The 18,764-nt window shown below is 27.0% G+C and overlaps 1 protein-coding gene across 10 annotated transcripts in view; it reads left to right on the forward strand.

Annotated features, from left to right (window-relative positions):
• LOC142325345 (uncharacterized) overlaps positions 1-18,764 on the forward strand; it is a 90,090-nt gene that overhangs the window by 37,874 nt on the left and 33,452 nt on the right. For 3 of the 10 annotated variants that reach the window (XM_075366986.1, XM_075366988.1, XM_075366987.1), the window contains one exon: positions 6,963-7,091. The exons of 2 other annotated variants lie outside the window; for them this stretch is intronic. In XM_075366986.1, coding sequence (XP_075223101.1) covers positions 6,963-7,091 — 129 coding nt within the window. Of the gene's footprint in view, positions 1-4,649; positions 4,790-6,962; positions 7,152-18,764 lie in introns of all 10 variants that reach the window. 5 more of the 10 variants (XM_075366982.1, XM_075366984.1, XM_075366983.1 and 2 more) reach the window with 3 other exon arrangements.

Raw genomic sequence — 18,764 nt, forward strand, 5'->3', positions numbered from 1 at the left:
GGAAATCCTCTAACGCAACTGTTTTTTATATTTACTTCGCAATGTGAAGAAAAAAATATTTGGATTTTCTCGATATTTGGATAAAATTTTAATTCGTTTTTAGTAATACGTTTAGATGATTATTCTTATTATATATATATATATATATATATATATATAATGTATGTATGTATATTTTTTTTAAAGAATAAGATCGATTTATTAATTAGACTTGACTAATTAATTAAAACATATAATTTTTTTTTTTAAATTAGATTAATTAATTACAATTTATTTTTTAATTAAATTTGTTTGAAAGTAATGACCTAAATAAATAAAAATATTTTTTCAAAAAGACAAATTAAAATAAGTTCTACAAAAAAATAATTTTTTAAAAAAATATTATTTGTGAACTACATTAAAAAAGCCTTTAAGCTTATTTACACGTAGACAATTGTTAATATAAAAAAATTACCAACAATGTAAAGAGGCTCTAAGATTCTACTGTTCTAAGGTTCAAATCCTAATAAAGGTAGTTGCTTTTATTCGGATTTGAATACTAGATCGTGCATACCGGTGTCCTTTGGTGTTTTTTTTTTTTTAACTTCCAGGACCACCATTAGGTATTGCTTCAGAGGATGAGTTGAATGATTTGTAGCGTGTGTGAAAATGCCATGCCTGACCGGTTTCAGAACCCGACACCTCCGGATGAAAGGCCGAGACGCTACCACTCGCGTCACGGAGGTATCCCATCCTTTGGTGGTTGGGTTTCAATTAACCGCATCTCTCAGGAATGGTCGGCCTGAGTCTGTTCAAGACTATATATACATTACCTATTCAGCTACGGGGACGTTATAATATTTGGTTTATACTTTTTGAAAAAAAATTTACCTTTTTTGTATCTCAATTGATTTTTGAAAAGAACGAATTTTTTACCACCTCTATCATGAAAATTAATTAATTTTTCTAGAGTTATTAAGGTTTAAACACACCAATATATATTCCAGTGCATTACTCCTTTACTGTGTGATTCAGACAAAAAATTTATTTTCTTTTTGTTTTGTAAATGGATTGTTTTCGATGAACTAGAAAACTTATACATGTAAAATGTTCAATAACCTCAGTTTCTAAATTATTTTAATGTGTCCCGTACAGCAATATCTTCCAACCTCTTACTAATTTTAAAAAAATATAATTTTAAATAAAATTAAAATAATACTGCATAAATCGGAATTTTTAAATCTTGAATGTTAATAAAAATTCTACTTACAAATAATTTTTTTTTCTACAATATTTTATTACATATTTTAAAAATAAGAATTAAAAAAATTCTATGAAATGTTCATTATAAAAACTGTATCAATATCTGAGACATCAACAAAACCAATCCTTACTTTTACCGTTAGTAATAGCTCTTGATCATCAGTAATTTTACAACCTATGGACCAAAATGATTATTTTTACTGAGTAACTCTCGATATCTACTAATGCGAGATATGAGGAGACTTTTAGCTATCTAAAATAAGTTAGAAAAAATCACTCCCTCAGAATCACTCAAAAAAATAACTCAACTACTCAGAATTCAAAAACCATCCCTACTATTTTATTTCACGCTATTAAAAAGAAACTACCAATCATTAAAACACAATGAAAACTAAAATAATTATGTTTTGAAGTCATTAATTAAATAAAAATATACATATATAAATAATTTTAAACTTTAGAAAACTTTAAATAGTAAGCTTTGAAGTATTAATCTTTAATTAAAATCAATGTTAACTAGTAAATAAAATGGATCATTTAATAAAAAAATATTATAAAATATTTTAATAGCTAGACTAATGGTTAAAATAAATTTAATTAACCGTTAAATTTAACTAATGATTTAAGATCAATTTTCATTACCTCTTAAATAAACATTGTTATAAATTCCCAGTTATTTATAAGTAAGAATTATTTGTGTCTTGGTTTAACTATTTAAACGTAAATTTAATATTCATAAGTCTTTTATAATAGAAGTTAAACATAATAGAAATAAAATACTAAGTTTGGTACATTTATAATTTAATAACTTGTCGAGATTATTTAAAATAAAAATGTATTTATTTTAAAAAATTTATTTTTATATAAAATAATATATATTTTATAAAGTAAACAGAATAGCGAATATTTTATAGTTATTGCATGTGTGCTTGTAGCGAATGAAAACGATAAAATTCTAATAATAAACATTTCATAACGCTGCTGCCAAATTCTTCTAGTAGCTATACAAGAACAGTTGCCCTGTAATTCTGACATTTTGCCAGTAAAATCTCAAAACATCTGGGTCTTTTATCATTGAAATGATATTTGTGATTTTGTTCGTTTCTTTCTGGATATAGACCAAATGTAATGATCTTTGTTTAAAGATTTTTGTATACGTTTTATCAGATGAAATAAAATTCAGAAATCATGTTCGTTAAAATCAAATAGAAGATAAAGAAATAAGATATTTTACAGTTAATTTCCTAAAATAACCATAATGTTGATTTAAGAATTGTGTGAGAGCTTCAGTAAAGTAGTTACTACATGTAGAAACAAAGAAATTAATACGCAAAGAAACAAGTAAACTTGTTCTATATGCTTCAATCAAACATAACTGTGAAAAAAATGAATAAATTTTAAAAGTTAAACTTATTACTTTCAAGCAGTAATAAATTTTAAACTAATAAAAATATGAAAGATTATATAGTTTTGAACTTTAGTAAAGGAGAAAGTACAATTGTAAAACATTTACACGCCAATCTAAAGTACTGAATACTAGTCAATAACAATAAAAACATACCATAACAATGGAATAGGTGATATTACATCCGATAAATTAGACAATCCAAAGATGTATAACTAAATTATATTGAATTAGCTTTTCCAATGAATAATAAATATTGGTTAATCTTTGTCAACGAATTTCAAATTAATGCCAAAATCCGTATGACACAGTTGCAAAATTATTATTGGATATACAGGATTATAATGTAAAATTAAATAAATAGATTAACAAAACTAAGATACACCACCAAATTAACAAAACTTACGTACCAATAAAAATTCTCATACCTAGTACAATTTTATCTAACAATATATATTTATTTTATTTATATATATTTTTTTAAATTTTATTTCCTAATCTGTACGTTGAAATATCTTGAACCAGTAAACAATAAGCAACCCCCACCTCGACCCAATGAGATGAGGTTGATATGTATGACATGTAAATGAGTTATAGTATTGTTCAGTCTCAGGCCGACCTTTCCTGAGACGAGTGGTTAATAGAACCCCAACCAGCTGTTAAAAAACTGATTTGCCTAGACGAGTTAACCACTAGACCAGCCCTGTATATGTATATATATTTATTAATATAGGCATATATATATACAGTTGTCCCACGAAGAGGTTTACGCTTTTGATTTAGTAGCAATCTCTCATTCCCCGACCGATTCTACTGAAACTTTACATACCATTTAACTAAGATTGTAAATATGTTCTATGAAAATGTCAACCTTCTAGGATATATAGAAACAAAATGTGCGGTTTTCAAACAAAAACAGATAAACCGCATATTTTATTCATTACAAAATAACTGCTAAAAATGATTAAAAACAGATGATGTATTGTTGAACAGCTGTTCAAATTGAATAAAAAAAGTTAATAATTAATTATAACCATGACTAATTATATAACTGTTTTTAATTATTCTATTTCCTATTATAATCTGTTTTTAATATTTTTCACTAGCTACCTATTTTATAACGAATAAAAAATGTGATTTATCTAAAAATTGATGTTTTTATTTGAAAGCCATCATTTTGTTTTTATTAATCCTATAAGGCTGAAATTTTCAGAGAACGTTTTTAGAACCTTAATTAAGCGGTCTCTTTCTTCCTGTTTAGCCTCCGGTAACTACCGTTTAGATAATTCTTCAGAGGATGAATGAGGATGATATGTATGAGTGTAAATGAAGTATAAGTCTGGTACATTCTCAGTTCGACCATTTGTGAGATGTGTGGTTAATTGAAACCCAACCACCAAAGAACACCGGTATCCACGATCTAGTATTCAAATCCGTGTTTTAAAATAACTGACTTTACTAGGACTTGAACGCTGTAACTGTCGACTTTCCAAATCAGCTGATTTGGGAAGACGCGTTAACCACTAGACCAACCCGATGGGTTTAATTAAGTGGTCTGTAAAGATTCAATAGATTCAGTCGGGGAATAGGCGAATGATACTAAATCAAAAGCGTATACCTCTTCGTGTATGGCCTCTGTATATAAGTAATAGGAATAGTCTATATAAATTCTAATCCACTGACTTCTTTACCCAAAATTCATTTGTGGTACATAAAGTAACATAAAGTTTTTTTTAATATTTAAAAAATCCGCAATAAATACATACAGTATTATTACGGGTCAAGCACTTCAATGATCATCTATGGCTTTAAAGATCAGCGAGGTCCAATACGTGTAGCCTCCTCTACTTGGATGACTTTAATACTTTTATAACTTTATTATTACGCTGTTGTTTGTCTGACTATTATTTGTTTTCTATTACTTTTATTATCTGTTATCTTTGTCTGAATAAATAACTTATTGATAATATTTTAATTGACTTATTTTTAAATATTTTAATAGATTATTAACTGTAAATTATTCAATAAAGCTTTGTGCAAAATGAAGGGAAATTACTTTGAAGAAGCAATGAAATATTATGGATCGACGTAAAAAATTAGCTGCTGAAATCCTTCACTCGAAACACGGAAATGAAAAATAAGGTTGATATAAAAAAGCATGTTGTTAAACTTTCCCTATTTAAGAAAAATCTGGGACTTATAGCATTTTCGTCTGGTTTTAATTAGGTTGTTTTGTTTTTTCTCTCTTTTAAAGGACGATAATTTTTAAAAGAATTAGACTAGTAGTTTATAAAATGTACGATAACGAAAACAATTACGTACTACTAACTAAACTTTTTTTGATAAATTTTACTAAAATAAAGGTAATTGTAATTTCCTTAATTATGTAATAATCCTGCTTGCTTTATATATTTCATTGTGAATGTAATTCTCTTAACAGCAATGTTATTTAAATGCATGCAATTTTATTTTTACTTGTGCACGTCGTTTATCTAATTCTTATTAAATAATTTGTTTAACATTTAAATTTATACCTTACTGAAAATAATGAAAGTAATCAAATTGATTTTCATAAAAATGTTCAACTATTCTAATTTGTAAATTTTCATAACTATTTCAAAATTAATGTCACTAGTTTTTTAATTTTTTTAATTAAATATATCTTTCATTCATTAAAGAGATCCAATCGACATTTAATTAATTCTATACATAAATAATAGGTAAAGGATTTTTTTTCAACTGACAAAAATACAACAAAATAATTAAAACATAAATTATTTAAACATAAAATTCAATAAAAATAAGCTATTATGCAAATTTGTTTGTTGTCTTTCAATCTTATTATTTAATCAACCATTTTTTAATTTAAGATTTAACATTGATTTCATTTTCATTAACTGCATTCATATGTATTATTTATTCGATTCTCATATTTAGATTTAAATTTATTATTGCATGATTTTTTAAATATTTATTCATAATTATTTCTTGTCAAAATATCAAAGAATTAATATATATATATATATATATTATTATTATTATTTTTAAAACATTGGTACTACTATAGAACTCAATATAAAATTGTATTATTTGCATCAGCAGTTCATTTTGTTGTACATATATATAAAAAATAACATGTTGATTCATAAATCAACGCTCAGCAAAAACTACTGAAAATAAATTGATGAAAATTTTTATATACGTTCTTCTTACGATGCACACTAAGTGCATCGTAACATTAAGTGCACACTAAGAAAGGAGTTTTTAAAAAATTCGGAGTTAAAGGGTTAAAATGGAGTAACAATAAATTTTTCTATTTTTTTTTCTTTTTAATTTCTCAATAAAAAATAAAAATATCAACTTGATTTTTGATGTGTCTAATCTCTTCGTGAATATCTAAAATCCAATTTTTTTTAATGAAATTCCAAGATTATAAGGTTAAAATGGATTTTTTTTAAATCTGTTTTTTTTAATTTTCGGCATAAAATTAAGGTAATTTGATTTTTGGATGTGTCATTTTTATATGAATATTTAAAAACTGATCTCTAGTTTTTTTCGAAATTCGACCTTCAAGGGATGAAGAAAGGTAAAAATATTTTAAACAAATGATTGAAAATATTCCCCATTTCTGACTATACTAAACGAGATATTCAGTAAATTAGGGCTTGCAAATACTCTTCAGATAAATATTTAAAAACCATTTTCGGTTTTTTTTTTTAGTTTCGATTTTTTAAGGAGTGCGACGGTGTACGGCGGGGCAGCTCTGTTACTGCTAGTCATTGTACTGCCTGTACTGGTTGTACATGCCTCCGGTTACTTGACTAAAAAACATGAAAGAAAAAAAATGACTTATAGTGCGGGCAAAATCGCAACGGGGAAGCTAATATATAGATATATATATGTAATATATACCATATATACTAGACATCAAATGTATATGAAAAAAACAATAGTTATAGAGACAAAATAAAGTATTTCATTAATTCACCAGAGACCCCCTTTTGAAAGCTTGTTCAAGGAAATATGAAAATGGAATTTTGTAGCGTATGAAATTTCCTGCCTGACCGGGATCCAAATTTGGGATCGCGAGATCTCTTTTTTCTTTAATTTTTCTTGTTTGAATAAGTTACCTGGGCGCATACACATATGATGGTAGCTAGTGTATGCCGTACAAAAAATAATTAATTATCAAAAATAATCTTGTTGTACATATTTCAGTGTTTAGTAAATTACACAATTTAAATATCATCGATACGAAGAATCACAACTGATATTAAAATTTACATGTATATTATTTTTTTCTTTTTCACAACAGGCTCACACCTATCATCCATCGATTCCATTCATCGCACACAAGAGACTGAACTATTACGGATCAACTCCTCCATTGACAAAAGTGAAGAATGCTGCAATGTACGCTGAACTGGACCGCATCAACCACCGGGTACGCCCTCATCTCTCTTACGTCCCTTCTGAGGACTTCCTCAACTCCCGCCCGATTGTGGTAAGCATGTCCATGTCCAGTAGTGATGGGCAGTGGAGGGGAGGAAAAAGAAGGGAGACAATTAGTACAGTCATTTAAAAAAAACATAAAGAAAAGAACAAAGAAAATACATGCACACTCCTACCATACTGTAAATTTTGCATGCTAAACATCTTTCCGACTAAAATAAGACGATTTTATTGTTGTAACACATTGTTTTGGTTTTTGGTGTCTACATTTTTATTAGGATAATAATTCACGTCAAACATTTTTAATATTTCACTTCATTATACATGGTAATTTTCATACATATCACAATACACGTAATGTAAAACAAATTTTTCAGTTTTAGATATTTATGATTTATAAAAAGCAAAATATATTATAAATTTACTTCAGTAGGATAGGAAAAAAATTAAATTTCAGTAGCTTTTACATATTTTTTTCTGCGGCAGATTTTTCATGAAATAATTCATACTTTGTTATTAAATATTGCAGTTATACTTTAAGCAGTAAAATAATATATATAGACACACATATTACAGTTTACAAATCCACCACAAATTGCATGACATTATTTTAAAAATTATGAAAAACCTTCTATAGAATAGAGGTACTTTTACTCTTTCCTAGTCATTTTTTATCAAAATTAAATAACATTAACTGTATAAATGTAAAGTTACGTTAATGTACGAGTATATTTAAACTCTTCTTAAGTGTTTTACATTCCTTGAACTACTTCCAACAATTAAATTGTAATAAATTATGCCGACATGTAACAGAATTGTCTGCCAGTAATATATTGTGTACAGATGAACATCTCATCTAATTATTTTTTCTCAGTTTAGTTTTTGGAATACCGTTTTCTTGTAAGCTACGTGTTAGTACTAAATTTGAAAGGAAGGTTGGCTTGAGATTGAAAATTATTAAAAAAGAAAAACATGGGATATTTGATTTCTGTTAAATAAAACAGTGTCCGCGCTTGCGGAAATATTAGTGCACAATTTTTTACTTCTTATTAAAAAATCTAATATTTTAATGTTCCTGTTTACTTCGTTTAATGATAAATCAAACGTACTGCTTTTATTTTTATACCACGCCTTTGCTTAAATTGCACATCCATAGAAACAGAAAACATTCTAATCTAGTGATTCCAAACCGTGCGCCGCGGTGCCCCGGGGAGCCGCGAAATACTGTAAAAACTTCATAATTAATTGAACCAAGACATTTATAATTATTAATTTATTGTTAATAAAGTAAAAAATTAATGAATATACACGAGTTTTATTTATTTTTATCTCTTACTTACGAGTAGTCATACTTTTACTTAGGATAGGGCGCCATGGAAAAATTTTAATTGAAAAATGGCACCGCGACTCAGAAATGTTTGGGAACCACTGTTGTAATCAGTGGATTTGAAAAACTTATAAAGTTTACTTCATATTAATACACGAAAAATTGTGCACAGCATCCGTATTTAAAAATAACAAATAATATATATATTTTAAACAGGAAACTGCACATTTATTGGAAATGTACACTCAGTCAGTTCACTAAAGAGAGGTTTAGACTTTTTATCATTTAATAATTTTATTTATATAAATAAAATTATAAATTTTATTTTAATAATACCATATAAATTATAATAAAAGAAAATAAGTTGTAAGAGATAATTTTTTAAACTTTTATATATTTTAACGGTTTATTTTATTATGTAAAAAGAAAAATATAAATACAGACATTTAATTTTAGTATTATATAAAAGTTTACTTCACTTTAATACATGAAAAATTGAGCGCAGCATCCTTATTTAAAAAAAAAAAAATATTTTAATATAATTAGATTCATTCAAAATTTGTTGAATAGCAGCCTAATTTATCCGTATCGTATTAATGAATAAATAAGATTTTTAATTAAAAATACAATATATTGTATCACTACAACATTTTATTAATCATTCATTATTAATATACTGTTATGAAAATTCTATCAGAAATAAAATATAAAATAGACTAATTAGACATATAACTGGAACAAGTAAGAAGTGTGCCTTATAATCCAGGAATCACAAAAAAAATAATTTCCACGAAAATAAGAAATTTAAAAGAACAAAAATATTTCAAACACTTCATATCTTCTCTTTGATACTCTTTAGAAGCTACTTATGTGTATTCGATTATCTAAGTATACGCATTTACTCGTGTAGCTCTCTTTTTAGAATATTTTTTTTTACTGGATTTTTGAAAAAAATAAGCTTTAAATTGTCAACTTAAAAAAAATTAAATCCTATAAAACAATACTTACAAAATAGTAGCCAGTAATAACAACAGTCCTTAATTAAAAAAAATGTTTTTAATATTATTATGAAAAATATCAACAGATGGTACCAAAAGACTATACATTTCTTATTTATGTAAACTAAATAGTTATATTAAAATTTTATCAAAACCTATATGAAATACTTAACGCTTATAAAAATATAGAAAAGCAACCTAGTTTGAATAATTGGTTTCACGTGCTTAAAACATGTGGAAAAATATAATTTTCTACATAATAAAAAAAAATAAAATTTTATAAAATACCTACAAATCAATTTAAGAAAATTCAACATTAAAATTTTGCTTAGAGGTTATTAAGCCAAGTGCAAACATAATATAGCTTGTGGAAAGGCTTATGTTGGTATTATTATTACATCTATTATTAACGATTTTTTTCTTAATATTTTTTTTTGAACTTTACAAGTAATTTTAAATTGTATATAATAATCACTGGAGTATGGGTATACGTAGACTAAATATTAGACTACTAGAGACTAAACTATTACTCTACTATCAAATAACAGATAAAACTGTTTGAGAGCGTTTGCCCTAATTAAAAAGCACTATTCAAAATGATTAATTTTTTTTTGTAATATTTACTTTAAAAATTTGTGATACGGAAAAACCCTAATACAGCATTACGTATCTGAAACGTATTCAGAAGTAGATAACCTTAGGAATTATTCAAAAAGTCATATTTATTTTTAATAAAATATCATTTTTATAATAATTCGCATTAAAAAATAAATTTTTTGTAACTGCCAATATATTTATTTATTTGATGGATAAACTCTATATAAAATAATTCATAAATTTATAATTATTAATCTACAATATAAATACTTTGGTTTACTACTTTTGATAGTTTCAAAATTATTGATAGCAAGTTAATATAATGTTTTCAACTTAATAAACATAAATGTCAAAACATTTATGTTTATTATAGTCAAGCTGTGAATTATTATTTAGTTATATTTATTCAATTCCATATTAGATAGCTATAAATTGGAAAGTAATTAAAGTTATAAAAGCACACGTGTGATACAATGTATATTTATGCTTATATAAAAATATTTTTCATTTTTCATCTCATTCCATTAATAAATTTTATAAAATAATAAATATAATACGACTCACTTTATAAAACACATATGTAGGTTTTCAATACTGCTGTGAAACAGCTGTATTACATTTAGTAAAAATCTTCTAAAAGTACATTTCCTGCTATTTTGAAAGTGATTCGTATTAGATTTTTTATTTATGCAAGAATAAATCTTATATAGTCATGGTAATTTTCGAGCGTAATAATTTTTCCATACACATTTCTTATTTCTGCTATCTATTTTACTTTAAATATATGCTATTTAATTTTATTCTTTGATTTACTATCATCCGTATTTTTTTTTCATATTACCTTTAATTTTAAAATTGCTTTGCTTTGCTTATTTTTAAATAATATGTTTTTTTTTGTTTCAATTCTTTATTTACAATCGATTAAATTTTTGTAGGAACCTTAAGCAAATTATATCATATATATTCACATTAAAATGGAATCCCCATTGAAATTCCTCAAAAATGACATATTAGCACTATATAGAGCTTCTGAGGGTAGAACGTTGAACGTACACAAGGTAGTTTGGAAAAACTGTACTATCAATAGTAATTGATAGTACAGTACTCAGTAGAAAATATTAACAAGAATAATGAAAATAGCAGATTTATGAAACACGTAGAAAAGAAATAATAAATCAAAAAAGTTGAAAATGAAAGTCAAAACAGAATCAGAGAGGAAGGGAATGAGGGATTGATTAATGCACAACACTCAGTATTTGTTATTACACTACAAAGTTGTAAAGTGCAGACCTTGTAGCCCCTTAAGTCTTGTAACATCCTCACTATTGTCTAGGAGGTTTACGGCTTAGTGGATAATGTGGTCATTTAGCCGAAGTTAAAACTGAAACGTCGTTATATTTCTTCCTTGACGTATTGTAGACCCAAATATTCGTGGATTTCACTCTGTTTAGCAAGCCTCAGGTATACACCTCGCTAGTTTATTCTGAAATAGCTTACGATTTCAATATTTGTCTTGCTTGCCGTGCCCCACAGATGGACGCAATATGTCCATCTATGGTTTTCAAATTTTTTGAATATAAAATTACCTTATTGGACAAAGATAACTCGAACCACTTGCCCAGCAATCAGTACATTTCCTTGAACTTCGTATAAAGTTACTCTCTCTTCTATCTCACATTAACCTTCTACGTCAAACGATCCAGGTCAAGTCACCCAGATATCTTGAACTTTCAGTATTCGGGATTAAAATCCCATTAAGATGTATCCTCTCCTCATTGCGAATGTCACATGGCTCGACTTAGCTTGATTAACCCTTAAGTTTGTTGATTAGATTTAATTCGGATTGTATATTAGTTGAGACTACAGTTAGTTGGGTTGTCTTTAACAGCCAGAATAGTCGTGTCATCGATAAAAGGTGCGATAGTGATTACATTCTAAACCAGGAGGTCGATAGTGAAGATATAGTATAAAACACGTCCCTTTGAGCCTTGTGGAACCACCAACTTAGGGTCGAAAAAAGCAGATAATTCTTGATTATATTTTACCTGGGAGAAACGCCCATGTAGGCAGCTATGAAGAAGAAGTTTGTGAAAAATTATTTTTCAGCTTGTATAAAAGCCTAGTTAGCCAGACCTTATCAAAGGTCTGCTGGATACCCAAGAAGGCTGCCGAACACTATCTCTTCTCTTCTAAGCTCCTGCTGATGACGTTTATTTATTTATAGATTTACTTGTTCATTTATTTTCAAAATAAATCATTTAATTTTTGTAACAATTAAAATGATTTTTTTATATCTTTAATTAGTCAATTAAAAAAAAAACATCGCTTGAAAAATATAGTAATAAATTAAATATATTGAAGTATATCCGTTTAACTTCAAGTTAAAAAAAAAAACAAAGGCTATTTTTATCTAGTAATAAATCATAATTAAATTCCCTATTTATTTAGTTTTATTTGTTCAATTACACTATCTCATTTATTTCGATAACGAGGATGAGATTAATAGTATATGTTAAATATGTTAAGAAATATATTATTTAAAAAATATTATACCTAATAAACTCGTAAAAAAATGTAAGGATAATCCAAATTTTGACAATTCCAAATCTTAAATACATAAATTATGAAAATTATATCAGTCTAGATGTATAATTCAAAATAAACGTTATTATATGAAAATAACGAATTGAGTTATTGAAGTCCATGCATTTGGTAACTTTCTCTAATTGAAAAAAACAATTTCGGCTCATCAAGAATAGATTTTTAAAAGTAGTTTTACGATTATATGGAATCTGTGTTGCTACAGTCACTGCTTTTTTCAATATACAGTATACTATAAAACAAACCGTCATGTTATAGACAGAAATTTATTATGTTTCATTTTAAGACGGTATTAAATAATTATTTGATACCTAATATCAAATTTTTCTTCATCATTTTAAAATTGTATAATGATTGTTACTGTAATAAGATTCAACATTAAACAAATGTGTTATCTTCGTTTTACGTTGAGTATAAAATAGTTATTCCATAAATTTAACAATGTAAATTTGTCTTAAATCCTGCTGTTATGGATGTCCTTTATTTAATGGGACTCAGTTAACACCAATATCTAACGAAAGGAACTCGTCAGTAAGAGAACAAAAACTGACAAAATGTTATTAGGATTTTGGTCTTACGTGAAGTAGATTGGTTTTAAATAAGTAAAATTAGATTTATTAACGTATTGAGAAACATTCCCTATTATTTTATAAGATATTCATACTTAATTTGCTGGAAGTTTGTACATAAGCATATTGTATGGAAATTTTTCAGTGTATCAAAAATGCCAAGTATAACCAGAATTCAAATGCAGGACTTTCCGGATGAAAGATTAAAACGATACAACTTTGCCACGGAGGTCAACAGTTTAAAGCAATTAAAAATTGCACGGTTATATTAATATAAAATTATATATTATTAAGATCTCCTATCTAGAAAAAAGATCTAAAAGCATTTAACAAAAATATAAAATCAACATTCAATTTAGAAATAATTTTTTTTCTTAAGGTTTATTGGGCGGCAAGTGATAAATTTACAGATGTCAAAAGATTAGCTGCTTTGTTTTCAATGATAAGTAATATAAAACATTTCTTTATTCTGTTCGTGCATTTATGCAATCCTGCATTTTTCATTAATTTATTTGACTTTTCTTACTAACAAAATAAACTGTAGTCATTTTCATTTGCAATTTTATTTTTTATCTCTGTATGTCTTAGTTTTATGTAATTTTAGTTTACTAATATTATTTATTTATACTGCTCAACAAATGAAAAAATCACTAAAAGTTAATGTCACGTATTTAAAAACTAAGAAATAAACAAAAGAAAAAAATAATTTCTTAACATAAACGCTATTTTGTACCAGAATAAGCAATGTTTGTTTAAGACAAATCAGTCACGATTAACTATGAAACTATAATTAAAAAACTATTTGCTACGCATAAAAATTATTTTTACTTATAATACCTTGTACTCTATTACTTTTCAGAAGGATCTTGTACAGAATACTTATATAAATTACTCGAAGGTCTGAATACCACTCTAATACCCTAATTATTACTTTATAGATAATTTCTTCAGTTTTATCTTATTTAAAACGCGTATCGAAACGTCATTAAGGATTATTGAAAGAATACTTTTAAAAATCTTACCTTCAAAAAACACTTTTCAATGTAATTTTCTGTTATTCAACTGGAGTATTGTGTGCACGCTAACCATTCAAATCTGATTACTCTGACCCGATCTCTCCACATTAATCTGTTATTACAATCCAGTAATATATATTTGAGATCGATATCGTTGCCATATTACAAAAATGAAAAATAATTTTTTTAAATAAACCTTAAATGTTAGTCTGATTATTAACAAGAAAATTTTATTGCATCTTCTAAAAGCAAATTTTACCAGAAGCAGCAACAGAACTCTTCCAAAGTTTTCTTCTTCTTTTATAAAGTATTTACAGAATATATTTCATCATGACGATTTCGCATTTAAATCCTTCTGTTTGAATTATTAATCGATTGAAAATTTTTATACATCCGTAATTAATCGAAATCACCGAAAAAATTATGATTGTTCCAATGTGAATACTATATGATCCGTACTTTCTAATGAACCTTCATAAAAAATTGAAATTTTTAGGCTTTCTTGCCTTAAACTCTATTTCATGAAATATTTTATGGATAGTTTGCAGAGATATATAGTTATAAAATAACTAACGCAAGAATGTTTCACGTTCTCTCTTTCTTGAAACCAATCCATTAAAAACTGAAGTTGTGTTTTTGACAAACGCAGCCGTGTGTAAAATCGAGTTATAGTTTGTCTTAAACTATTGTTTAAAAAGAGTAACTGAGAGCAGATGTTAGTAAATCTGCTACTTTAACTCTTCATCATACAAACAACAAGATGAATTGATTTTAACTTAGTCTGCATGTAATCACAATTTCTAATATTCTCAAGTAACGTTCAAATTACTATTACAATAATATTTAGAACATTAGAATGAAAAATGAATCTATATTAAAAAAATTATTATTTTGAAATTTATATTTTTAAAACGGCTGGAATTATCTAAGATGGTTGGAATCTAAGATATATTGCTGAAAATTCATCGTAGTATATAGTCTCAAATGATTACACTTCCATCTTTCTCATTTCTACTTTTCTCACTTTCTAGTTCTTGTTTTCTAGTGTTGGTTTCAAGAATAAAAGGAAGTGATTATACCACACATACATTCCTTTTGGATACATTAAAGGTAAGATATTAGATTTCATTTCATTTCACGAAGCTATAAAGCAACTAAAGGTGGATCAGGTTAACATACAGATCGAATACAATTTAAATTGTCATTTTTGCTTATATTTTTACTTTACAACTGGAAGTTGATGTACTTCAATTGTTAGTATGTATTTTGCAATTGAATAGTAAAATCAGCAGTAAAATATAGATACCCACTTCAGTTTTTGAGCAGTATATATAACTATATTTATATATTGATTGTTTGGATATTCTTACTGTTATTACTGTTATATTTGCATTTTATAATTAATTGATAAAATCTTCTTTTGATTTCCTCTGTTTTTGAGATCTTTTTTACAACATTACTATTTCTTCTTCTTCACTGATATGTGTATGGACTTTTGTATAAGTAAAAAGTATGTTTTTTAACAGCATTTTGCATTATGATATAAAAATTAGTTTCATTTTAAATAATTTAATTTTTGTTTTAACTAATGTCTGAAAAAAAATCTTTAAATCAAGACTAACATGAAGTCAAGTGTACTTGTTTATATTTTTATAAATTAAATTTTAAAATGAGATTGGGTATTCTTATATAATACTCGTATTAAAAAAAAATTATTTGCCAGCATTTGAAAGGAATTACATACTGTAAGATGATATTAAAAGCACTGTACGCAAGTTTCAAGTACGTTACCAAAAAAAGTTCAACATACCACAGTTTCATATTAGAAAAGTAATAAATATTAATGTTCAATTGAATACAATAAATCCACAGTTATATGGATTCGATTTAAACATTTCATATTTTAATATGACTGTCAATAAAATTAAATTTTATTGACTTTTATCATTCATATTTTGATATCTTCTTAATTAACTATTCTCAAATAGAATATTATTTGATTCAACATTACATTAGCATATTATAGGAACAAAAAAAAAATTCCCTGCTACCTATTATTGTTTTCCGTCTGTTTCAAGACTAAATTGATTGGACACAACTACAAATAAAACAAACAAAAATTATATAGTCCATACCTCATTTATTGATAGATAAGAGTGTAAATGAATAAATAAAATAATATGATACAGACTGACGAAATAGTCCATTAATAAAAAAGGCTGAGTAGGAAATGACGTTCTTCTTCAAAATTTAAAGAAAAATCCTGTCTTAAAGATCATTTAGGATCAGAAATACATCTTTCCGTTTGTTTTTGAATGTAACATTTCATTTGAAAATTATTCAAATCTCCAAGTGGAAACAAAAAATGAAGGATAAAAATGGCGATATTTTTCGTGTGTTTTTTAAACGTTTCATATTATCTTAAAAACTTTAAAAATTATAAAGAAATTCAGTAAAGTCTTTATACAGATTTTTGAATATAAATATTATAAAATAATAATAAAAACAAGTATTCTAATCATAAAAATAGTTTTGAAAATGTAACAGCATAAATTTTGTCTAAAAAAATTATCTAAATATATCTCATTTTTGGTATCTTACTTTGATAATCATTTCAAACATCTGACCATAAATATGAGAGAAAATTCTTTAACGTAAACACATGTTTTTTTTTGCTCAATAACAATTATAATTACAATCGGCTCTCCTGCGGAGCCATAAATAAGTTTCCTGACAAAAGCACGTGATAAGAAGGTCCTTAAGGAACCCCCAAAATAAATAATACACAATAAACAGTTGCAAGCAAACTTAAAGTCAAATATGAAATTTCAAGCTCAGTCATAAATCAAGAACCATTAATTTCAACACCATATAGTCCACAAAACAAACATTAATAACAAATAAAAAAGAAAAAGAAAGAGAAGTAACAAGAAATTAGATACGACACCACTAAACTTGACGGTGTTAGATTCCAAACTCTTACGCAGACCCAAGTCGAGTACATGGGCTCGTTTTAACCGTCGGACGTCTCTGATGTTATCGAGTAGATTAATCGCAAAGTGGTTTAAATGATTCTCAAGACTCTGCAGGTATTTGACATTGCGCTGTTGTGCAATCTCACGAACCGACGGGAGCTCCAGATAATCCTGAATCTCATAATTCCGCGTGAACCATGGAACTTCGGCAATTACTCTCGCTACTTTGTTCTGAAATCGTTGTATAATTTCCACATTACTAGTACTAGCCGTTCCCCACAATTCTACACCTTACGTCCAGATTGGGCGCAGGATAGCCTTGTAAATTAAGATCTTGTTGGATAACGTGAGGCCTGAGTTCCTCCGTAGCAGCCATTGAAGTTCCCTGTACCTTGCGTTTTGCTGTTTCCTCTTCATTCTCACGTGACACTTCCAGGTCAACCGCCGATCCAGGTGAAGTCCCAGATACCGCACAGTCTCCGTTTGCGGGATCAAAACACCTCGAAGTAAAAACCGGAAAATGGTAAACACATGTAAGAAGAAAAAATATGACCAACTGGAGGTCTATGTTATGATTTGAAGACATGTTTAAATATATTAAGTGATTGTAAATTATTCAATAAGGAGGAAACGAAGGAAACATATCCCATACAATAAAAAAGGGATATTTATTAATATAATGAGTTTATATCCTCTTTCTAGACATATCTCAGTTGTATTGGTCCTTTTTTTTTTTAGCCACTTCAGAGCAACCGGTAGCCGCCTAGAAGACGTTAATTCGGTCGGTCCTGAGTGACGTGGCTGAAGACTAGTCCCCCCCCCTTAGTGCAGCTTGAAGCTGATCTCCCGACGGGGTCCCTCTTGGATCATATTGAGATATCACGACATCCCTCCCGGTTGTCATGGTAACTCTCCCCAAGAGGCCTACCCTCTTCCCTAACACCCAGTCAGAGTACCCCGATCCGATATGTACCCCAAGTTATATTGGTCCTAAATCGCTTAAAATCTACCCATATGGATCTTTGTTTTGAGAATAAAACATGGTATGATTGAAAAAAAAATACATATATATGAATATTTTTTTTTTTCTTTTTTGCGTTATTATTTTAATCGATCATTAACAGTTATATTTTTAAAACTATTTATCATCTATAAAAAGAATTTAATTATATTTTATTGAAAAAATAGCAGAAAAATAAAATCCCGCTTCTCCTATAGTTTTCTTATTTTTGAAGAGCACCACGAAAAGTGAAAAAAATCCTGCTCTTTATTAATACATCATTAACATGTACTTCTCTGAATTTTTCCACAAAAAAATACACGGTATACTGAAAATTCATATAAAAATAAACACAATATGCCCAACATTATTAACTACTTTTTGTATTAATCTTTCGTAACTGATCAAATTATTAGAATTTTCTGTGAAAGATGGCTAGCAAAGATAGTAATAATTTAAAAAAATATATACATGGATAAACTATCTCATTAAAAAAGAAATTGTATAATTATTTTCATAAAATATGAATTTTCATTGTACATTTTAATGCTCTTACAATAGCAAATTTGCAGATACCACAGC

Source organism: Lycorma delicatula, chromosome 5 (genome assembly GCF_047948215.1).
Source record: "Lycorma delicatula isolate Av1 chromosome 5, ASM4794821v1, whole genome shotgun sequence".
In the NCBI taxonomy this organism is placed as follows: domain Eukaryota; kingdom Metazoa; phylum Arthropoda; class Insecta; order Hemiptera; family Fulgoridae; genus Lycorma; species Lycorma delicatula.